General features: G+C 43.0%; 1 protein-coding gene across 3 annotated transcripts in view; it reads right to left on the reverse strand.

Annotated features, from left to right (window-relative positions):
* Nucleotides 1-834: 834 nt before the first annotated feature.
* STK38 (serine/threonine kinase 38) overlaps nucleotides 835-23,427 on the reverse strand; it is a 60,125-nt gene continuing 37,532 nt past the window's right edge. For 2 of the 3 annotated variants that reach the window (XM_040337410.1, XM_040337411.1), the window contains exons 12-15: nucleotides 18,217-18,340; nucleotides 11,400-11,495; nucleotides 3,374-3,468; nucleotides 835-1,741 (exon numbers count right to left, since the gene is read on the reverse strand). In XM_040337410.1, the coding sequence (XP_040193344.1) occupies nucleotides 1,596-1,741; nucleotides 3,374-3,468; nucleotides 11,400-11,495; nucleotides 18,217-18,340 (461 nt within the window). In that variant the 3' untranslated portion in view covers nucleotides 835-1,595. The remainder of the gene's footprint in view (nucleotides 1,742-3,373; nucleotides 3,469-11,399; nucleotides 11,496-18,216; nucleotides 18,341-23,427) is intronic. The other variant, XM_040337412.1, reaches the window with a different exon arrangement.

Genomic DNA, 23,427 nt, shown 5'->3' on the forward strand with positions numbered 1-23,427 from the left:
CAGCCCTGTTGAGCTGCATTGTCCAATGCATAGACAAGGCCTTATGTACTACTGATTTAGTTCACACCAACATGCTACATTGCTGTGTGCTGAAAAAAATAAATAAATACATTGGACGTTGCAAAGGACGTGGCATTTGTGTGCAGTGCATTCCAATGTGCTAGAACACATGGCAATGTGCTGCTGTGCAGAGGTTTAAGGTGGCAAGCTTAATAAAAAAAAAAGGCAAACACTGCAATGCCTTTTTTTTTTAAATGCATGCAAAATGTGCAACCCTAACATGCCCTTGCTAGTAGAGCCCTAAAATGTTTAAATGTCTATATATAAATGTAATTTTTTTTTCTTTAACCGATTCCAGCTTCACATGTTTTAGTCATTGTAGCCAAGCCCCTGCCAAGTTTATCTTTGTCCTGTATAGAGATGAGCAATTTTGCTCAAGCACAACTGCTGCCTACATCTCAATAAGAGTTTCATGAGACAAGAGCAAAATTCCAGGTGAATGATTTTTATAGCTTTAAAATTGAATCATGGAAAAAAAAAAAAAAAAAAAAAAAACAACACACACAAGGAGTGGACAGATGGAAGGCTACCAACATCAGAACAAAATGGATCTCTCATGCATGCTTAAATTTAAATCTGCTTACAGCTTCAATTGCTTAACAACATATACAATAAAAAGTGGCGGCTCAGGCACTTTTGTAATATTTGGTAGAATCTGCAGTTTCCCTCCAATACCCGACCTTTCCGCACATGTATTAACTAGAGTAATATTCAATATGAAGTACTCTTACATGCTGATTTGTTCCATCGCACCTTTCATGAAAAAGGCAAAAAGTGCATACAATAGTTTAATGCTGTAAAAATACCAAATATAAAGCAGAGTTTGCCTCGGTGCTATTTTTAAAGCACTTGAAATTCCACAAAGCAAATTACAAATAGAAAAAGAAAATACGAGATAAGAAAAATTAAAATTTTCTTTACGGTTATTTTACAAACATTTGTCCTAGAAATCAACATAGAAAAAAAGCGAAATAAATAGTTTGGGCTCCACGTTCTTGAAACAGTCTAGAGTTTGTCATTTGGAATAACAAGTATGCCGATCCAAACTGGTGCAGACACAGTCTGATGTGGACAAAGTGCATGATGCTGCTGGTGCTGAAAGTGACTCTTAAAGCTGCAGGGGCCTTTGCGTCAAACAAATATGAATCAAATATCTGGAGTACCAAAAGAATCTTCCACTGGGAAATAAAATTTACACTGGACTGCAAAGAATAGGTAGGATAAAAACGAAACATCATTTTGGAAAGGTGACCAGGAATGGTAAAGGCAGTCACATGATCACAGATCACGTTTTGAATGTATGAGACTAGATTAAAAACAAGTAGTTGTGCAAGACTAATCCCTTTGATGGTGAAACTGAATTTATGGCATTTTCCAGAGGATACAGGCTATGACATAAGAAGGCATGGAAGTCGAAAACCTTCCATTGGTGCATACAGTCATGCTTAAATAAAGCACCAAAACAGGCCAGAGTCCTAAGGCAACCAAGTTAAAAATACTAATAGGTGAGCACTTGTGCCACAGCATAGAAAGTTTTATTTCCGTGGCCTGATAAAAGTTGGAAGTGCTCCTCTAGCTGTTAGTCCTTCAAAGCGCTTGTATGTGTAGTTGATGAAGACCCAATCCTTGTTCTTGAAGTCGGACTCCGGGTGGTTGCTTGCACCTGAGGAAGAAATGAAGACTGTAAAATGTTAATAAAACATCCCCAGCACTGCTAAAACAGGAAATTGAACAACAAAATACTAACTTCTAAAGATGATGAAAATACAGTATATTAAACTAGTATAGCAAATAATATGTTGACTTCAATAGTGACTATAGTTTGTGGTTTAAAAAAAAAAAAAAAAAAAAGAAAGGGGGGGGGGGGGGGGGGGGGGGGGGAAATAGTCACAAAGGCAATGATACATGCCAAGATAGAGGTGAGACGATACTCCAAAATCTGGCAACCTTGGGTTGATAGATTTTTTTTACCAACATGTAGAATACATATTGGCCTATATATATATATATATATATATATATATATATATATATATATATATATATATATATATAGCGCAAAAAGTTAAAAATATTGCTTTTTTTCCCCAAAATTGCTGCTCTTTTTTTTGTTTATAGCGCAAAAAATAATAAACCGCAGAGGTGATCAAAGACCACCAAAAGAAAGCTCTATTTGTGGGATGAAAAAAAGGACGCAAATTGTGTTTGGGTACAAAAAGTGCTCTAGTCAGGAAGGGGGTAAAATCTTCCGGGGCTGAAGCAGTTAGAGACACCAGTACTAAGAAATGTGGAGGCTACAGTTGATGACCACCTGAAGATGTTAACTGCCTGGCTGTCGCTTGCTGTCACTAACCTGGAATATGTCACCACCTTGCTAAGGTAACGAAAGCCTAAGCTCATTTTTGGAACTGTTCCACCCGTTTCCAGCATCTGCAGATTCCCATCCCCCCCTCCACATCCATGTGACAGCGGGCCAGGGATCTTCTCCCTGCACCCGCTGTCGCCATTTGAAAATAGTATAGCCATCCAGGACTCCACCCACATGGCCAGATCATGCATTCATAGTTTCCTGTGAATACCTAGAAGAACCATCAGCTGCTGACGGCTTGTAGATTTCAATAAGCTCTGTTCATTGATTTTCCAGCTCTCATGTAACTGCTTGCCTGTACGAAGTACAAGCTTACAGCTAAGCTGAAAGGAGCTGGACATTGCACACGTCATCTTCTGATCATCGGTGCAAAGCTCTGCAGACTCCTTAATAAATGCACATATTTTGCCAAATACATTCATATTTTTGTTTTTTATTAAAAGGTGAACTTATTTATGGCAGCATGAAATTTTATCCAGTGCGATAAATTAAGCTCAAGGGCATTTCCTGCTTCCCTGATGCAGCACTTAAAACTGTCCCCTCATTCCCAACCCTTTCAGTGCTCTTAGAGAAGAAGCAGTGGAGACAACATGAGAAGCTCATCATAAGCCACCACTAGGGAGAACCTAGGACAAACTTTGCCAGGATAATAGCCATGTCTACATATTGTGACAAATATGGTAGCATGAATACACTATTCGGCAAATGGCTCCCAGCATATCTGCACAGCAACTCTTCAAAATCTTCTCATCTTGTTCTCATGCCCAACTCAAAAAGTTTTGAGTATAAAAGAAGGCCAAGTTCACATCATGCATGTAGAGGAACTGAGGTACACGACTGAAGACACTGCACAGCAAAGACCACTAGAGAAATACATTTAGGGTCCAAAAAGAAGGATACATGCACTACAAAATTTGCACATACTTGACATTATCTGCAGCTTACCCATTGGTTTAAGAATATCTGAATCTGGAAATTCATCAAAATTTGAAGTGTCATCGATACTTTTTATTTCGATGGGTATAGCAGCAGGTCTTTCTCTGAAAATGAAAAGGTAATAAAACATTTAAAATAATTACAATGTAATCATTACAGTTAAACTCAAGAAAACCAGCCAAATACACACACACACATATAATATATAAAGTGTGTATCCAGTCATATACACCAAAGGCTTTAAAATTTCCCTCAGATGGTATTTTAATTCTAAATCCTGGTTAGGCAACGCAGCAGAAAGTCACTTTATGCCTGCTGAATGGACACCAAATCGTGAACATCATCAATGTCCAATGAGCACTGCGGTGACCCAGGAAGCAGTAAAGCCAAGCCAGGAAAACCAGAGTTAGGCTTACCGATAAATCGGTTTCTAGGAGTCGTCGTTCAGGACAGCACTAGAAAGAAAGGCTCGACCTCCTCCTTTAAGATCTTGTAAGCTTCGACAATAGCTTGTCTGATCCACGGGGCAATTGTGCACTTGGGAGCTTGAAACCCTGATTTTTTTCCCCCGAATGCAAAATAAATAGGGCATTGGATTTTCTAATGCCTTCAGACAATTCCAAATAACAAAAGACACAGGCCCTCACGTCCAGTTGGTTGAATTCTGCTTCTTTTGGATGGATTGGAGACGCACAGAAAGGTAAAACAATCCGAGTCCTGTGGAATTTAGACACAACCTTAGGCAAGAACCCAGGGTCTCTATGCAATACCAGTCTGTAAAGGCTCTTTAATAGAAAGTGCCTGCAGCTCGCTAATGCATCTGGCTGTGGAGATTGCCACTAAAAGGCCCGCTTTGAAGGTGGCGCACTTTAAGGACAGCTCTTCCTCCTGCGAACGTTTTATCCAACCTTGCAATACTACGGACAAATCTCATTTTGGCAGAATCTTGAATGGAATGGGCCTTATCCCTTCAAGAACCTGCTGACTAATGGGTCTAACGCCAGGGCTCCAAAAAAAACAGACAAGGCCGAGATCTGAACTTTCAACGTGCTAATGGCCAGCCCTTGGTCTGTGCCATCTTGTAAAAACTCCAAGGACGGCTGCAATACCTGCAGACACCTTCTTGGTGTCTAACCATGAACAGAAAACTTTCCAAATTTAACATACAATTTCCTGGGTTACCTTCTTTCTACTGGAAAGAATTGTATTTACCACCTTGCCCGAGAGCCCCTTAGACTTCAGAAGGCTTTCCTCAGACACCAAGCTGACAATTTAATTTTGGCAACAAGACTGAGCCCTGAGTCAGCATATCCTCCCTCTTGGGCAGCATGAGGGGGAGGGTCCCCTGCCAGTCATAGCAGTGTGAAGTACCAGGGCCTCTTTGGCCAATATAGGACCACTAGGATCATTGTGGTGTGCTCTTGAACAAACTTTCTCAGGACCAGGGGGATAGGTTGGACCAGGGGGAAAGGGGTAGCATAGGTGGAATGCCCACTTTTGGGCCAAGGGATCCATCGCCTTGGCCCCAACTTCTCTTTCCAACGAGAAGTACACTGGAACCTTGGCATTAGACTTGTTGCCGAACAAATCCACCTCTGGAAGGCCCCACTTCTGTCACCAACTGGAAGACTTCCTTGTTCAGTGACGGATATTGACCCCAGGTTCTGGAAGAGACCATTGTAGACCTTGCACAAGGTTCTCTTCATCCCTCCACCACCACAGAGACCTCTTGGTCTTTGGAGACAGGCGGAAGGTGACATCCAGCGATTCCCGTTCTAGCTGTTCAGGATATTGGCTTGGAGACACCTAAAATGGACCCTTGCCCACGGTACTGCAGAGATTTTTGCTGCCAGAAGACTAAGACCCGACATGGTTGAACGGATGGATACCGCCAGATTGTTCTGGAAAAAAAAAAAGGCTGCTGTCGCCTTTACCTTTTCTACTTTCTTCTCTGTGAGATAGATCTTCTGCATCACTTAAGACCCCAAGTACTGTAAGGCGTGCGTCGGGGTTAGGTTCGATTTCTCCCCGTTTATCAACCACCCCAGCTGTTTCAGAAAGGAAATGGCTACCCGTAGATCTCCTTGTAATTGAAGCGTGGAGGTTGCAAAAAATAAAAGGTCATCCAAGTATGGGATGAATAGGATGACTGAGATTCCTTTTAATGCCGCGTACACGCGACCGTTTCATGACGTGAAAAATGACATTTTTTAAAATGGTCAATAAAAATGATCGTGTGCAGGCTCCAGAGCATTTTTCTCGACGTGAAAAATGGCTACTAAAAATTTAGAACATGCTCCAATTTTTCTCGTAGTTTTTCACGTCGTAAAAAAAGGTCGTGTGTAGGCTTTAACGACATTAAAAAAACACATGCTCAGAAGCAAGTTATGAGATGGGAGCACTCGTTCTGGTAAAACTAGTGTTTGTAATGGAGATGGCACTTTCGTCACGCTGTAACAGACTGAAAAGCATGAAGCCTGAACCGCGCAAATCGTCTCTCACCAAACCTTTACTGGCACGAAATCAGCAAAAGCAGCCCAAAGGGTGGTGCCATCTGAATGGAACTTCCCCTTTATAGTGCCGATGTACGTGTTGTATGTCACTGCGGTTTGCTCGAGCATTTTTTTTTTCACGATTGTGTGTACGCAAGGCAGGCTTGACAAGAATCACGTTAAAAATGGTCGCGTGTACGCGGGGCTTTAGTCTCAGGGGGGGGCCAGTGCCTCCACCAGGACGTTCCAAAAAAAAAACCTGGGGGACGAGGACAGGCCGAATGGGAGGGCCCTGAATTGGAGATGTCGGACCTTCTTTCTACACTTAAACGCCACCCTCAAAAACTTTTGAGATTCTTTGTGGATTGGGATGTGAAAATAAGCATCGCTCAGATCAAGGAAAGCAATGAAGCAATCTGGGGGAGGAATTGACTTCACCGTAAAGATCGTTTCCATTTGTTCAGTGACTTCAAGTTCAATATTCGGCGCAATTTGCCCAACGTTTTTTGTACCACGAAAACGTGAGAAAAGAAACCCTGGTTTATTTCTCGCTGTGGCACTGGAATAAAGACACCACTGGTCTATCAAGTTGCCAATTTGGGACAATAAAGCTGTTTTTCTCTGAGAATCTCTGGGAGGGGTGGTTACGAACGCCCTTGCGTGCAGAGTGCCCTTGAACTGCATTCGGTAGCCTTCCCTGATTATCCTCAGTATAAATCCATTTGGTGCAGTCTTTTCCCACTGTAAGAGGAACTGCCTCAATCTCCCTCCCACAGAGACCAAGTCATTGGGATTTCGTGGTTTTCTTAGAAGAGGAAAACAGGATACCTTTCTGCTTCCCCCTTCCCCACGGTTTTAGTGGCTGACCCTATAGGAGTCTGCCCCTGTGACCCTCCTTGTCTTTGGGGGTGAAAAAAAAATGTTTTCCTGTGGCCTTCTTATTTTTAAATGGGAAAAGCTTTTTTTCTTGTCGGCAGTTCGGTCTAGAACTTTCTCTAGATCTTGTCCAAACAAGGGGTCTTTCTCAAATGGGATACTACAAAGCCTTACTTTTGAGGACGGGCCCCCTGACCAGGATTTTAACCTAAAGAGCCCTGCGAGAAAAATTTACTAGGGCTGCAGCCTTTGCCGACAGCTTGACCGACTCTGCAGAAGCGTCTTTTCCATATAACCTGTTACTTTATGCAGCATGGGAAGAGTATCTAAAATTTCCTTTCTGGAGGTCCCACCTTCCAAGTGGACCTGTAGCTGGTCCAACCCGACCTCCAAATTACGAGCCACTACTGTTGTAGCCATTGCTGGTTTTAAATCTGTCATGACCATTTTCCATGACCGTTTTAGCGGTACCTCCATCGTCTTGTCCATGGGTTACCTTAGGCCCCCAATGTCCTCAAATGCAAGGTCTATTAATTTTGCACACTGTGAAAAGGCTGCGTCTAATTTGGGCACTTTGTTCCAAATACAAGTGGAATCCTCACTGAAGGGGAATCTTCTGGGACAATGCGCTTGGTACCGGAAATACCCTGCCTTGGTCTTCTTTCAGGGTCTGGTACATCTGGTCATGTAGAGACAAAAAAAAGCCTGCTCTTTTTAAATATCTAGTGTCTCGTAAATCACCCCCAATAAGGCATCCACCTCCTTGAGCGAGAGCCTGTATCTAGGTGATCTTGTCCCCTGGCTCAGAGTATCTTTGGATGACACCGTTTCACTTAGCTCCTCCAAAGAATCCGCCCCCCCCCCCCCCAGATTAGTCACCCTCCACTGGGGCTGAAGCAGTGAGGGTTTCAGGGTTCGACAGCATTGCTTTTGTAGCCTTCATCTCTTTTTTAACGCCAGAAATAAATTCTTTACATGTCCCCGTTGCCTCCTTGAATACCAATTTATCAATACAAGGTTTACAGAGCGTTTTTTTCCACCCTTCTTTGAATTTAGTCGTACAAGACAGACACCTCTTCTCCCCCTTCCTCTCCTGACTTCTTTGGGCTGAGCCTGAAGCAAGAGAAGGAGATAAGAAGAGAAAGGGACAAACAAAAATTGCAATGTAGCTGTCAGTTACCATGAATACTACGTGTGCTTCCACCAACACTTATGTGCACCCCCCCCCACCATCCATGACCTGGAGGAAAAAGCGCCCGTCTCCAGCCTGCTTTCCACCTGACCGGGGGACCCATCCCCATACCCCAAGGTACCTGCAGACCTCCCCTCCCCTAGGCAGTTCTAGGTTCTGAGAGGGAAAACCAGAGCTCCATCCAGCCTTCCCTGCCGGCGGAGTAAACACAAAGACTGGGGAAGAAGGATGGGAGCCACCCTTTATGGATTTATTTCCTGCGTCCGGAGTTGGACAGACAACTAGAGAAAAAATGTTTATAGGCTGTGCAGTGTGGCAGATGTGTGTGTGAAACATACGAACGGCAACTTATTTTTCAGGTAAAACAGCATATATAATATTTCCTCTGTATATTTAAAGCAGGAGTTCTAAACCAGGGGTTCATGGACCCCCAATAAGTCCATGGATGGGTTTCAAGGGGTCAAATAAAAAATAGCATTTACATTCACTACACAGCCCTCCCCTCGTTCCAATAAATATTTTCCTAATAAAAGAAATTGCACCCTGCCTCTGCTTATAGTGCCAACCGATAACCGAGAGCTGCATGAAAATTTGGACTCTACAGTTTTAGTAAATTACCTCCACTGGGTCTAAAGAGCACTACCGCTTTGGCGCATATCAAGCTGTCGAGAGTTTATGAATGTGGAGGATCACGTCAGGATCAGTGACGGGAGAAACTACAAGATACCAACAGAGACGCTCACGGGAAGAGTCCGATTTATCACTACTCATACCTTTGCTCGATTGACCCTGACTGTAAGGTGTACGGGTCCACGCTACACGGTAAGAGTATTTAACTTATCTATATAGGATTGCAGTCCTGTGTTCATCTCCCTGTCCATCGTCAAGCTCCACACTTCATCTTCCTATCAGCTGGAAGATCCCCCACTACCACCAGTGGAGATGGCTTCCATTGACTCATTGACCTTTTATTTGTTCGTGTGCAGTTTCTCGCATCCATTTTACTAGACAATTTTGTTATACTAGACAAGTTTGTTTTCTTACCTTTTTACATGCACTGGTGTTTTGATCTACACTGGTTACTCATGTCATTGAGTTTTTCACACATACATACATAATATTATATATATATATATATATATATATATATATATATATATATATATATATATATATATATATATATATATATATATATATATATACACACACACACACATATACATATATATATATATATATATATATATATATATATATATATATATATATATATATATATATATATATTTTAGGAATGTTCACGAATTGATTGACATGTTTCATAGTGTGTTTACATTAATTCATATCACTATAATATACCTTGGCTACCAGGGTTTTTACTCAATTTTTTAGCGCCGCACATTTTTATTTTATTTTCTTTCACATATTTTTCTGTATGTTTTGTGCTAGAAGCTGCCGCCTTATTTACATCTAGCAGCGCGGTAATTATCCCCTTTTGTCTCTTGATTTCTTGTTGGTCCATGTGTACCATTTAAATGTGTATCACCATTCTCTGCACAACTGCCATCTTGTGCCACTCCAAGTTTTTTTTAAATAATGGTTTACTTTACACAAAAACTCTGAGTATGTCATATGTGTGAGACAATCATATTTAAATTAAAATAAAGTACATTTTATTGGAATTTTTTAAATGTCTGGAAATATAAGTTATACATACACATTAAAGTGGTTGAAAACCATCACATATACCCAGTGAACTGACAAATATCAGATGATACACAGAAATGAACAAATCCTCCTAACATGGGTTGGACCTGTTTATCTGCATCGATTTGTCCTCCACATCAGTTCAAGTCCAGAATTTACACAGGATCTCCCAGCTCTGAAAAGCAGGGGGCAGGGATCCGATGTCTCACAGTGCCAAGCTCCGTGAGGACAGCTCTGATCCCCCCGGCATGTCTCACACTACATGGAGAACACGCAGAGCTAAGGAGATCAGTCACAGGCTGTGTGTTGAACCTCACTTCATCATATTTTATCTCTTGGGGGTCTGGAAAATGTTTCAGAAGTGATTCATGCTGATAGTTTGGGAATGAGGCAGCAGAGAGCAATCACAATTCACACAGTGCTTTAAATATAGGGAGGTACATAGTAGGATATGCTTTCTGCGTATTTTATTTCTGAGGTTCACAACCACCTTTAAATCGGCACATAACATTTTCATTGTTTATTGAGGTGCTTCCAATACTGTTCTGTTATACAGTCAGCAGAGGGGCACAATAGATACCAGACATGGTGTACACATAGCTTAAAGCTTTTTTTTTTCTAAATTCCAGCTCCCCTATATACCAATATAGCATTAATGTACTTCTTTGCAAAAATTAAACCAGCTTTCCATTTATTCTACACAAGCTTACCTCACTCTCTTAATGACTGTTCAAAAACGTATCCATTACTTCTGCCTTACTGCCTGGTCATACTTTAGGTCATGACACAGGAAAAAGTTGACCGACACACCCCCTGCATCCTCTACCCTATGCTGGCAACTCCTTCTAGTGTCATGACCTAAAGTCTGACCAGGAAGTAAGGCAGAAGTAATAAAGCAGGGTTTTTAAAACGCCACGAGGAGAGTGAGGGGAAGGAAGGAAGGAAGGAAGGAAAAAAGAAAGAAAAAGAAAGGAAGAAAGAAAGAAAGGAAGGAAGAAAGAAAGGAAGGACTGGCCATCGGGACTTCAGTGATAGCGGACCGCCGACCCCCCTCCGCTCTTCCGTCTCCCCCTCCCCAAAGCGCTCACCTCCTATCCCTGGCTAGTTATGCAGCATGACTGAATACAGACAGACATTCTCTTTGGGAGTCGCACCGAGAAGCTCATTATACGATCCGGAAGGACGGCGGCCACACACAGCTGTGACATAAGCTTCCTTTGCACTCGTTCTCCTGGTCTTTCCTTCCCCGCTCTCCATCTAGATTCTCCGCGGCATCAGACAGGATGGAGAGCAGGGGAAGGAAAGACCATGAGAATGAGTGCCGAGGAAGCTTATGTCACAGCTATGTGTGGCCGCCATCCTTCCGGCTCGTATGATGAGCCTCTTAGTGCGACTCCCGAGGAGCATGTCTGTATTCAGTCACGCTGAACGGTGGACCAGAGCATCATAGGGGGGGGGGGGGAGAGAATAGAGGTGCATGGGGGACCAGAGCAGCATGGGGGGGGGGGGGTAGAAAATAGGGACCTGAGCAGCAAGGGGGGAATAGAGGAGCATGGGGACCCGAGCAGCTTCCCATATTTTATTTTTTCCTAAATAGGTTCCCAACAAAACCCGCAATAAAACATAATAATAAAAAAAGCCAGTTTTTGACCATCCTAAATGTTTGTCACTATAGGCCTTGGCTTATGAGGCCACTCCATAAAATGGAATCTTTATAAAGAAAGATAGAAAACTGTGCACTAAGGCAAAATGTACAGACACTTACCTAATGTGTTCCCAGTCAACAGCTTCAAAGAAAAGGTTAGATTTTATTTCTTCTACACCAGAAGCACCGATTCGTTGCTCTGACTCACAGCAGAAACTGAAAGCACACAAAAGAAAATATGATGTACCAAAATATTTCCTCATTCCATCCTTAGGTAAATACACTATGTATACATCAACATCAATAGCCTTGCTTTTTTTTACAATACCTGCCAACAAATATATATGTAAAATAAATACATAAAACATTCATACAACTATTCAAAGTCAAAAGTCAATCCAATACTTTTTTTTAATGGACAGCCTGACAAAAATAAAAATAAAAAATATGGACAGCTCAAATGTTACTTTACAGACACACTGCAATAACATACTATATACTCATAAATGCATTTATAAAACATTTGCATAAAATGTAATTAAGTGAAAGTGAATGTACATTTGTTCTGTGTGCCTGTGGCAAAAAAAAAATGTATGCCATTTAAGCAGGGGAGGGCTGGCAGCTTTAGGCCTGGGGGGCAAGTCCAGTCAAGTGGCCCATTGAACCACAGAATCAGCTCACCTGTTTTTTAATGCAGCCTCACCAGTGCCCATCAATGCAACCTGATCAGTGCCCATCCAATGCAGCTTCACCAGTGCCCATCAATGCAGCCTCACCAGTGGCCATCAATGAAGCCTCACCAGCGGCCATCAATGAAGCCTCACCAGCGGCCATCAATGAAGCCTCACCAGCGGCCATCAATGAAGCCTCACCAGCGGCCATCAATGCAGCCTCACCAGCGGCCATAAATGCAGCCTCATCAGTGCTCATCCCATTAGCTCAGCCTTACCTGTGCTCATCAATTCAGCCTGATCAGTCCGTAGTGCCCATTAGCGCAGCCTTGCCAGTGCACGGGGAGAGAGGAGAGCCGCCAGTTTACACAGTGCGGGTATCTCCCGCTTACCCGCCCATTGTCACATTAAGTCCCGTCTGCAAGTCTGACTCCCAAGATGGACATCACACGTCCCGGCATTGGACCAGTATGACATCCATAACAGGAGCCGGTCCAAGAGGCAGGACTTAATATGTCTCTGGGCAGTATGTACAGGAGAGGAGTGTGGGGGGGTATGAGAGTGGGCAATATGTACAGGAGAGGAGTGTGGGGGGGGGGGGTATGAGAGTGGGCAATATGTACAGGAGAGGAGTGTGGGGAGTGTGAGAGTGGGCAATATGTACAGGAGAGGAGTGTGGAGGGTATGAGAGTCAAAGCACTCTGTGTATGTGGTTTCCAGATAATGTGAAGTTAATGTATAACCATTCAATTTAACCCTGTGTTGATCCAAACTCTGTAAAATCCAAAGTGTAAATTCACCATATAAAAACGAAACACTCTAAGGCTAAGTTCACATCTAAGCGTGTGGGTAACGCATGCAAAATTGCAAGCTTCCCAACATGCAAGGTGCTGTCCTTAAGCAGATGTGCAGCAGTGCCATTCTTTGTTAGTGGCACCTTCATGCATCTGCAAACATGTGGAACAAACTACAGGGTGCCGCACACCTTTGGAAAAGATTCAGGACTTTTTTTTCATGTTGCTCGTGTGTTGGGCAGCCCATTGAAATTAATGGGCTGCCCTACACGTAATGCATGAAAACCACGCCTGTGCACGTGTGTGTGAAAGAAGCCTAAGGCCCTTTCCCACGTATGGATCCTGTGAGGATTCGTACATGTCTCATCTGCTTGCTCAGCAGGGATCGCTCCGTTGATTCCCGCTGAGCCAGCAGATGGCAGGGCGGTCCCCGCACACTGTGCAGGGACTGCCCTGTCAGATCTCCGCTCTCCCCTATGGGGGAAATCGGATGAACACAGACCGTCTGTCCGTGTTCACCCGATCCCCCTGCAGACGGATGGAAAAATAGGATTTTCCTCCGTCTGCAGAATCAGAGCATAGCAGGACCGATGAGATCGGGTGTCAGTGGATGCTCATCCGCTATCCCATAGGGATACATGTATGTCCCTTTTTCATCTGTAAACGGATGGATGAAACAACGGACATAAAGTCCACTGGTGTGAAAGGGGCCTTACTGAGTAGATGAAAAATAACAATTCCCAATAAAAACAATTATTCTCTAGATAATCAGTGTTCATACAATTGCACTACCATGTAAATAACTGTAAACACCGTGCTCTGCTCTGTTTATTGAGGACAGCTAACATGTACATAGAGGGTTTAGTTTATGTGGGGAATTGACATGTTGATTGTACAGTTTGGAGAACACAGGGTTAAATTGAATGGTTATAAAGTTTTCACATTATCTGGAAATACATAAGAGTGTGGGGGTTGTTTATAAAGTGATATGTGCCACTGCCAGCTTCCAAGATATCTGTTTGCTGTGAGCAAGGCTGACAACTCAGCCGACCCCCCCCCCCCCCCCATACACACTCTGCTCCAAATCCTCCGGAATAGTCCTCATGTGAAACTGCCAGCTTACTTCTCCAAAATTTACTTTTCTTAGACTTCGAACATCAGCTCAGAAGCTCACCCCCCTCCCTGCACAGTGTCAGCAGCACCTGGCAATAGTATTCCCTCACCTCCGGGTTCTCTGGGCAGACAGCACTGGAGATAGGGGGAGGATCTAGGTGAATGAGGGCACAGATCAAACACACAGGAGACTTGGGGGGAGATAGAAAAAAAAACGATATTGAAAGCTTCTGCACACTACAAGCAATGATACCTCTTGTCTTCACAGCCCTGATCCCAGTACTGAGCTGTGGCAGGACGGTCACTGCTGTTGACAAGCATGTAACATGCAGGAGGGGTGTGCCTATTGCTGCGGTGCTCAGTTCCACCCACCGCCACCAGGAACTTGAGCATGGTTCAAACTACAACTCCCAGAATACACTGCAGCCAGCCAGCCAATCAGCGGCCGCTGTGGCCGAATTTACCATCTACAGGAAAAAAATAGCATACAGGCAGCGCGGCCGTTTTGAATATAAAGTAGCCGGCCAGGGGGGAAAACTCCAGCCCTCCCCCTGGGCCAGTCCGCCCCTGCATTTAGGCCATTTCCTGTGCTGGTCAAATGAAATTACTGTATTTAGTCACTAGCTATCATGGGCCATTTCTATGATACTTAGCACCACCTTTTGTTTTATGCCCCACCCACATAGAACAAGTGTACATGCACTTTCACTGGGCAAATTACAATGCATTTTTTTTTTAATTCACCCCTATGTATTAGGACATAACCAATTGTGTTAAAGCTTCTTCACCATTTTATCAACAAACTGGGTGGCTCCAAGACAATGCTGTTTACTGAAGATCTACATGAAGGTCTAGGACTTGGCTGTGGATCACAAGACTGGCTGACCAGAACTGCAAATACCATGGCAGGAAAACACATATGCAAGTCACACGTGTATTTGGCCCTCTGTCTACAACTCAGCTGTCAAGGTGTCTGACTTCACAAAGTTATTTTAAAAACCAAAATCCTCCTTCAAAATTAATGAAATTTTCATGTTTCAGTATATTCAAAACAGATTACTAAAATAAAAAAATAAAACTTTAAATCTCCACCCGGCTATTTAACCACTTAAGCCCCGAGCCTTTTTTTCAGATTCAGTGTTTACAAGACTAAAACTGTTTTTTTTGCTAAAAAATTGCTTAAAACCCCCAAACATTATATATATATTTTTTCTAACACCCTAGAGCAGGGATATGCAATTGGCGGACCTCCAGCTGTTGCAGAACTACAAGTCCCATGAGGCATAGCAAGACTCTGACAGCCAAAAGCATGACACCCAGAGGCAGAGGCATGATGGGACTTGTAGTTTTGCAACAGCTGGAGGTCCGCTAATTGCATATACCTGCCCTAGAGAATAAAATGACGGTCATCGCAATACTTTTTGTCACACCGTATTTGCGCAGCGGTCTTACAAGCACACTTTTTTTGGAAAAAATTCACTTTTTTGAATTAAAAAATAAGACAATAAATTTTGCCCAATTTTTTTATATATTGTGAAAGATAATGTTACGCCGATTAAAATGATACCCAACATGTCACGCTTTAAAATTGCGCCCGCTCGTGGCATGGCGTCAAACTTTTACCCTTAAAAATCTGGATAGGCGACGTTTAAAAAATTCTATAGGTTGCATTTTTTGAGCTACAGAGTAGGTCTAGGGCTAGAATTATTGCTCTCGCTCTAACGATCGCGGCGATACCTCACTTGTGTGGTTTGAACACAGTTTTCATATGCGGGCGCTACTCGCGTATGCGTTCGCTTCTGCGCGCAAGCTCGTCGGGACGGGGCGCTTTAAAAAAAAAAAATAATTTTTGTTTTCTTATTTCTTTTTATTGATTTTATACTTTTTTACACTGAAATAAAAAATAAATAAAAATGTATCACTTTTATTCCTATTACAAGGAATGTAAACATCCCTTGTAATAGAAAAAAACATGACAGGTCCTCTTAAATATGAGATCTGGGGGTCAAAAAGATATCACATCTCATATTTAGACTTAAATGCAAAAAAAAAAAAAAAAAAATGGAAAATTTGTCATTTAAAAAAATGACAACAAAAAAATTGTCTCTTTAAGACGCTGGGCGGGACGGACGTTTTGACGTCACTTCCGCCCAGCAAATCTATGAGGACGGGTGGGGGCCATCTTGCCCTCACACATTAGGCAGCAGCATCCGATCTCCTCCGCTGCTACCTGACGGCTCCGGTAAGCAGCGGAGGGCGCGGAAGAGCGGCGGGGGGGGGGCCCTCTCCCGCCACCGATAACGGCGATCTCACGGCGAATCCGCCGCGGAGACCGCTGTTATCGTTTACACGCCCGCTCACAGAAGAGATGGATACCTCGGTTGTGGCCGCAGCTGCTGCCGTTACCGAGATATCCATCTTTAAAAAGAGGACGTATATATACAATGGGCGGGCGTTAAGTGGTTAATGTATTCTATTGTATTAAGGTGAAAAACTTCTGGCAGTCACCGCCCCCCCCCCCCCCCCCCCGTTTTACTTACCTGAGCCGTGGAATTCACTCGGCGGTGGCGTGCTGTTCCTCTCTCCACAGGGTCCCGACTCTTGAGTGATAGCAGCGCAGCCCTTGGCTCCCGCTGCCGTCAATCAAATCCAATGATGTGGGGCAGAGTCATGCATTCGACGGCTATGGACGCCAAATGAATGACTTGGGAGCACGCCCTCAAAAGTAGCCCCCTAGGAGAGCGCTTGTTCTAGGGGTTTATCCGATGTGGGGAGGAGCCACCAAGGAACCCCAGAAGTCAAGGATTGGGGCCACACTGTGCAAAACGAGCTGCACAGATAAGTATGACATGTTTGTTATTAAAAAAAAAAAAAGCTTTACAATCACTTTAACCGCTTAACAACCGCCGCATGTACATATACGTAGGCAAAATGGCACGGACAGGCAGAACGACGTGCCTGCACGTCGCTGCCTAGACGTGGGTCCGATCGGGATCCCCCCCCCCCCCCCCCGGTACATGCGGCGGTCGGAAATCGTCGGGGAGCGATCCGGGATGAGGGGGCGGCTATTCGTTTCTAGCCGCCCCCTCGCGATCGCTCCCCTGAGCTGAAGAACGGGGAGAGCCGTATGTAAACACGGCTTCCCCGTGCTTCACTGTGGTGGCTGCATTGATCGGGTCATCCCTTTTATAGGGAGACACAATCGATGACGTCAGACCTACAGCCACACCCCCCTACAGTTGTAAACACACACTAGGTGAAACATAACTCCTTCAGCGCCCCCTGTGGTTAATTCCCAAATTGCTACAGTCATTTTCACAATAAACAATGCAATTTAAATGCATTTTTTGCTGTGAAAATGACAATGGTCCCAAAAATGTGTCAAAATTGTCCGAAGTGTACGCCATGTCGCAGTCACGAAAAAAAGAAAAAAAAACTCGCTCATCACCGCCATTAGTATTTAAAACAAAAATAAATAAATAAAAATGCAATAAAAACTATCCCCTATTTTGTAAACGCTATAAATTTTGCGCAAACCAACCGATAAACGCTTATTGCGATTTTTTTTACCAAAAATATGTAGAAGAATACGTATCGGCCTAAACTGAGGAAAAAAAATGTTTTTTTTTTTATATATTTTTGGGGGATATTTATTATAGAAAAAAGTAAAACATATTGCATTTTTTTCAAAATTGTCGCTCTATTTTTGTTTATAGCACAAAAAATAAAAACCGCAGAGGTGATCAAATATCACCAAAAGAAAGCTCTATTTGTGGGAAGAAAAGGACGCAAATTTCGTTTCGGTACAACATTGCATGACCGTGCAATTACCAGTTAAAGCAGCGCAGTGCCAAATTGTAAAAACACCTCTGGGCATTTAGCTGCATATAGTATTGGTCCGGGGCTTAAGTGGCTAAACTATTGAGAGCTTCTAAATTTCTGCTGCAGCCCCTACAAGTAGTCCTACTTGCCAATTATCCATGGAGGAACAGGAGAGCATGACATTTCTCAGCAAGTGGACCAAGCAAGACTAAAAACACAAAAATCCACTTGCAATGCTGCCCCACCAACAGCCCTCCCCTCCCATACAACACAGGAGGTTCCACTGTAAGTGTAATCTTTGGCTGTTTGGATTGGAGCTTTATGTACTTTTAGTTTCATCACACACACTATGCAGTGATAAATGACACATACCTCTAACGAATTAGTAAATTATGTTTAATTTAGCATTTACAATGTGAAAATATCAAACTCACTCCTGAGAATAAATACACAAAAAGGGAATAAGATTATGTTACCAATCAAATTAAATATGGAAATACAGGCAAGTAACAGTCATGGCTTCCTAGTATCAGTTACCGTAAGATAAGGTCCTTTGCTTTTTCTGATATGGGAACCTCTGGAGGAAATGTAAGTGTCTCTTTCCAGTTCATAACTTTCTTATAGGTCTCTTGGGGAGTCTCAGAGCAAAACGGAGGATATCCTTTAGAAATAAAAAAGGAGTCATGTAAGCGCAGAATACAACAAATTTAATAGAGATCCAAGATATACAGTGAAACTGTAAATAACAATTGTAACAGTTCAAACAATTGAGTTTGGTAGGCTGGTCAGTAATGAGTATATAAAGTAAGCCTGCTTTTCCAAATTCTAGTCTATTCCTGGCTCCAATACTTTGAGTCAGTGATACATAACAGTGTGGCAAGTGAAATCACAGACTTCCACATTAATGATTGGAAAAACATGACAACCAGGCAACTTATATTTTTAAAGGAAGGTCAACAACAGCAACATACATACTCTCCATAGTACAAGTAGACACTAAAAAAATGCATGCAGTGCAATTACAGTAGTTAATGGTGATGTAAACCCAACCACTAAATAAGTAACCTTTGATATGTTTTTTCAAAAAAACGTAATTTTCAATCTTTTAAACCAACAGCTTTCATTAAAATATTTAGGCATTCCACAAGAGTGCTCACATTCTGTGTGCAGACTACCACAAGGCACTCGGAATAGTCATAGGAATGCTGTAAAATCGTAAACATTCTACCCATGTACAGTGTGTACGGAAAGTATTTAGACCCCCTTACATTTTTCACTCTGTTATATTGCTGCAATTTGCTAAAATCATTTAAGTTCATTTTTTCCTCAATGTACACAACATATTGACAGAAAAACACAGAATTGTTGACATTTTTGCAGTTTTATTAAAAAAGAAAAACTGAAATATCACATGGTCCCAAGTATTCAGACCCTTTGCTGTGACACTCCTATAACTCAGGTGCTGTCCATTTCTTCTGATCATCCTTGAGATGGTTCTACACCTTCATCTGAGTCTGTATTTGATTATACTGATTAGACTTGATTAAGAAAGTCACACACCTGTCCATATAAGACCTTACAGCTCACAGTGCATGTCAGAGCAAATGAGAATCATGAGGTCAAAGGAACTGCCTGAAGATCTCAGAGACAGAATTGTGGCAAGGCACAGATCTGGCCAAGGTTACAACAAAATGTCTGCTGCATTTAAGGTTCCTAAGAGCACAGTGGCCTCCATAATCCTTAAATGGAAGACGTTTGGGACGACCAGAACCCTTCCTAGAGCTGGTTGTCCGGCCAAACTGAGCTATCGGGGGAGATGAGCCTTGGTGAGAGAGGTAAAGAAGAACCCAAAGATCACTGTGGCTGAGCTCCAGAGATGCAGTCGGGAGATGTGAGAACATTGTAGAAAGTCAACCATCACTGCAGCTCTCCACCAGTCGGGGGTTTATGGCAGAGTGGCCCGACACATGAAAGCCTGCATGGAGTTTGCTTAAAAAAAAAAAAAAAAACACCTGAAGGACTCCAAGATGGTGAGAAATAAGATTCTCTGGTCTGATGAGACCAAGATAGAATTGAGGCCAAAAAGTTCTAAGCGGTATGTGTGGAGAAAACCAGGCATTGCTCATCACCTGTCCAATACAGTCCCAACAGTGAAGCATGGTGGTGGCAGCATCATGCTGTAGGGGTGTTTTTCAGCTGCAGGGACAGGACGACTGGCTGCAATCAAGGGAAAGATGAATGCGGCCAAGTACAGAGATATCCTGGACGAAAACCTTCTTCAGAGTGCTCAGGACCTCAGACTGGGCCGAAGGTTTACCTTCCAACGAGACAATGACCCTAAGCACACAGCTAAAATAACGAAGAAGGAGCGGCTTCACAACAACTCTGACTGTTCTTGAATGGCCCTGACTTAAACCCAATTGAGCACCTCTGGAGAGACCTAAAAATGTCTGTCCACCAACGTTTAACATCCAACCTGACAGAACTGGAGAGGATCTGCAAGGAGGAATGGCAGAGGATCCCCAAATCCAGGTGTGAAAAACGAGGACTGCATTTTTACGTATTAACGCTTTATCTGCCAGGTCCGTATGGCGTACGAGGATTGCAGCACTTTTATGAACTGCTAGCACCTGCCATCACCTACTGTTGCACTTTATACAATATATACAATGCCACAATTCATAGTGTAGGGGGCAACACAGTTATCTTATGGTGATTTAAAGAAGTAGGCTGTGCTTGCACAACAGAAATAGCAGCAGTATCTCAAGTATTAATTATTTTTTTTGGCACAGATTGATATTTGACATATGGTTTGAGGTAGCACAACTATTGCATAATTTACAAAGATTGAGGTGGTTGCCATTAAAGAGGAGCTCTCCTGCACAACACACGGCTCAATGGATAGCAACTTTATCTCTGAAATTCATTTTTGATGGACCTAGGATTTTCCCCCGAAGGTCTTGGTGGTGTGCATGTTCAAACACAAAATCAGGAAATACCATAAAACCAATGATTGCTTTACACAGCCATTTTTCAAGAACATTTTTCAGATTTTTCAGGAAAGCTGACAAAGCAGAAATTGTTCCTTTTGGAACAATTTTTAAGATCATTAAATTTACATTTGTAGGTTGCTGGATACCCTTTAGAGGCCATCCACTAGTACAGGGGAAAGGGTGTCAACATGACCCTCTGCCTCATTACTGTACTCCTGCAAGGTTTGAACATCCTGTTTCAGCAGGGGGAGATCAACATGGACACATGGAGCTCACACACAGGGTAACGGGACTGTGCAACTGGGGGCCCAATTTCATCTGAACAGGAATCACATTATTGCTGTCAGAGTCTGCATGTGGGGCAGAGAGGTGGGCTATGTTGCCATTTGAGGTGCTCGGGAAGCAGTGAGAGACTGGCGATTCTGACCCATCTTTATCATCTCCGATAGGTCCAGAAGTGTAGCAGAGGAATGCATGTCCAGCTGGTATATACAGGTGCCAGTATATGCAGGATTACTGACAGAATCAGGTGATGGCAGCAGGACTCCAGATTGATATCAGCAAGCATCCATTCCTGCTGCTAGCCCACACCTTCAATTAATTTATTTCAGTTACCTGTACACAATCTTACTTCAGAGGAGGTAGTTAAATCAGTTGCTGATGGTACATTGGGATTGTATACCCCAGGGTCAAAGTTCATCTGAATAGGATTGTGGGCACTGAAGTAAGTCTACACGTGGGGCAGAGCACTGCTATTTTGAGTGTTGAAAGCGGGCCAGTTTATCCGCAGCAACAAATGGGAGATTCTTACTGATCTTTTCCATCTCTGGTATGTCAAAAAGTGTGGCAGGGGAAGTAGTACCCAGCTAGGGTATACAGATGCCAGAATATGAAAGATTATTGCCAGAATCAGATTGTGGCAGCAGGGCAAGCATTAGAGCTGCACGATTCTGGGAAAAAAATTATCAATTTTTTCTTAGAATAAAAATTCTCTCCCGATTCTCGCAGCATAATATCAATCTTTTACATTATACAAAAAAGTTGGACTAACTTTACGGTTTCTTTTTTTTTTTTTTTTATTAAACCACCATTTTATTCTCCAGGGTCTCTGCTAAAAAAAATAAAAAATACATATGTTTAGGGGTTCCAAGTAATTTTCTAGCAAAACAAATAAATGATTTTAACCTAAAACCAACAAAAAAGGCTTAGTCTTTAAAGCCCCTTTTACACTGGGGAGTTTTTTGAGTGTTTTTCGAGCGAAGCCTGATCTGCAATCCCAATGTGCTGGTAAAGCACCGAAGACCCTAACGTTTTAGGGCGTTATTGCAGTGCCTCAGTGTGAAAGGGTAAGGCGTTTTTACAGCGCTTTCAATTCATTTCAATGGAGAGGGGCGTTTTTGGAGCGTTTTTTTCAGCGCCCAAAGGCTGCTCCAAAGATGCTGCTTGCAGGACTCAGTGTGAAAGGGTCCATTGAGATGCATGGAGAGTGTTTTAATAGTGCTATTTTTAACGCTAAAACGCTGTGAAAGGTGTAAAGCGGAGCTCCACACTAAAGTGGAACTTCCACTCATCGGAACCCTCCCCCTCTCCGGTGTCACATTTGAAACCTTTCAGAGACAGGTATTTGCACCCACTTCCAGGAGTCCTCACTGCAGGGAGTCTGCGGGTAGTGCGTCACTTCCCGCCCCCGCCCGTTGTGTTCTGGGAAACACTCGGCTCCCATAACACAGCGGGGACCAGTGAGTACGGCGCTGCGCGACTCGCGCCGCAGGGAATCGGGCAGTGAATCTGGAGCGCTTCACTTCCTGATTTCCACACCGAGGATGGCGGTGGGAGCAGCAGATGGACGAGCGATCGCTCGTCCTCTGGCTGCAGACGTTGCTGGACTCCAGGACAGGTAAGTGTCTTAATATTAGAAGTCAGTAGCTGCGGTATTTGTAGCTTTTAATATTTTTTTTTACGGTGGAGCTCTGCTTTAAGTGGCTAAACTTCCCTCATTTAGTTCATTCCCTTGATCTAAAGAACAAAACGTTACAATGTTTATAGTTAGCTCAGCAGAATGTTGTGAAACTTGGCAGACTACCTGTTTTTTTGACAGCTGTCGGCTTGAGCAGAGAACTCTGCATAGAATCAGGAAAATGCTTTAAGATCACAGGGGGGGGTATAATCGCGATCTTGATTAACGATTAATCGTGCAGCTCTAGCAAGCATCTATTCCTGCTGCTACGCCACACCATCAAAAAAAAATTCAGTTTCCTGTACACAATCTTATTTTAGGAGGCGGTAGATAAAAAAATTCAGGTACAATTGGCTACTGGTTTATCTATTATACTGGTCTATATTGAAAATTTAAAGAGACAGTAAGGTGGATTTACTAAAACTGAAGCTGGCAAAATCAAGGGGAGCTGTGCATGGTAACCAGCCTCTAACTTCAACTTCTTCAATTAAGGTTCGACAATAAAACCTAGCAGCCGATTGGTTACTTTGTACAGCTGCACAAGATTTTGTGTGCACTAGTTTTAGCAACTCCCCCCCCCCCCCCCCCATGTCATAAAGAAACTTTTTTGCTTACAGTTAGCACTGACCCTGACTTTGTAAAGCAATTCTTTACACCTTGCGTCAGTAACGGCAAAGTCATTTTCTTCACGCCGACACTTTCGAACCTGCACTGCTCCTTCCCTCCTGGTCCACCAAGGTGTCAGGCTTCTGTCTAATATGCCTCCAGCTCTTGAAAGTGAGTGTTGGGAACAGGCTG

This window comes from Rana temporaria, chromosome 2 (genome assembly GCF_905171775.1).
Source record: "Rana temporaria chromosome 2, aRanTem1.1, whole genome shotgun sequence".
NCBI lineage: Eukaryota > Metazoa > Chordata > Amphibia > Anura > Ranidae > Rana > Rana temporaria.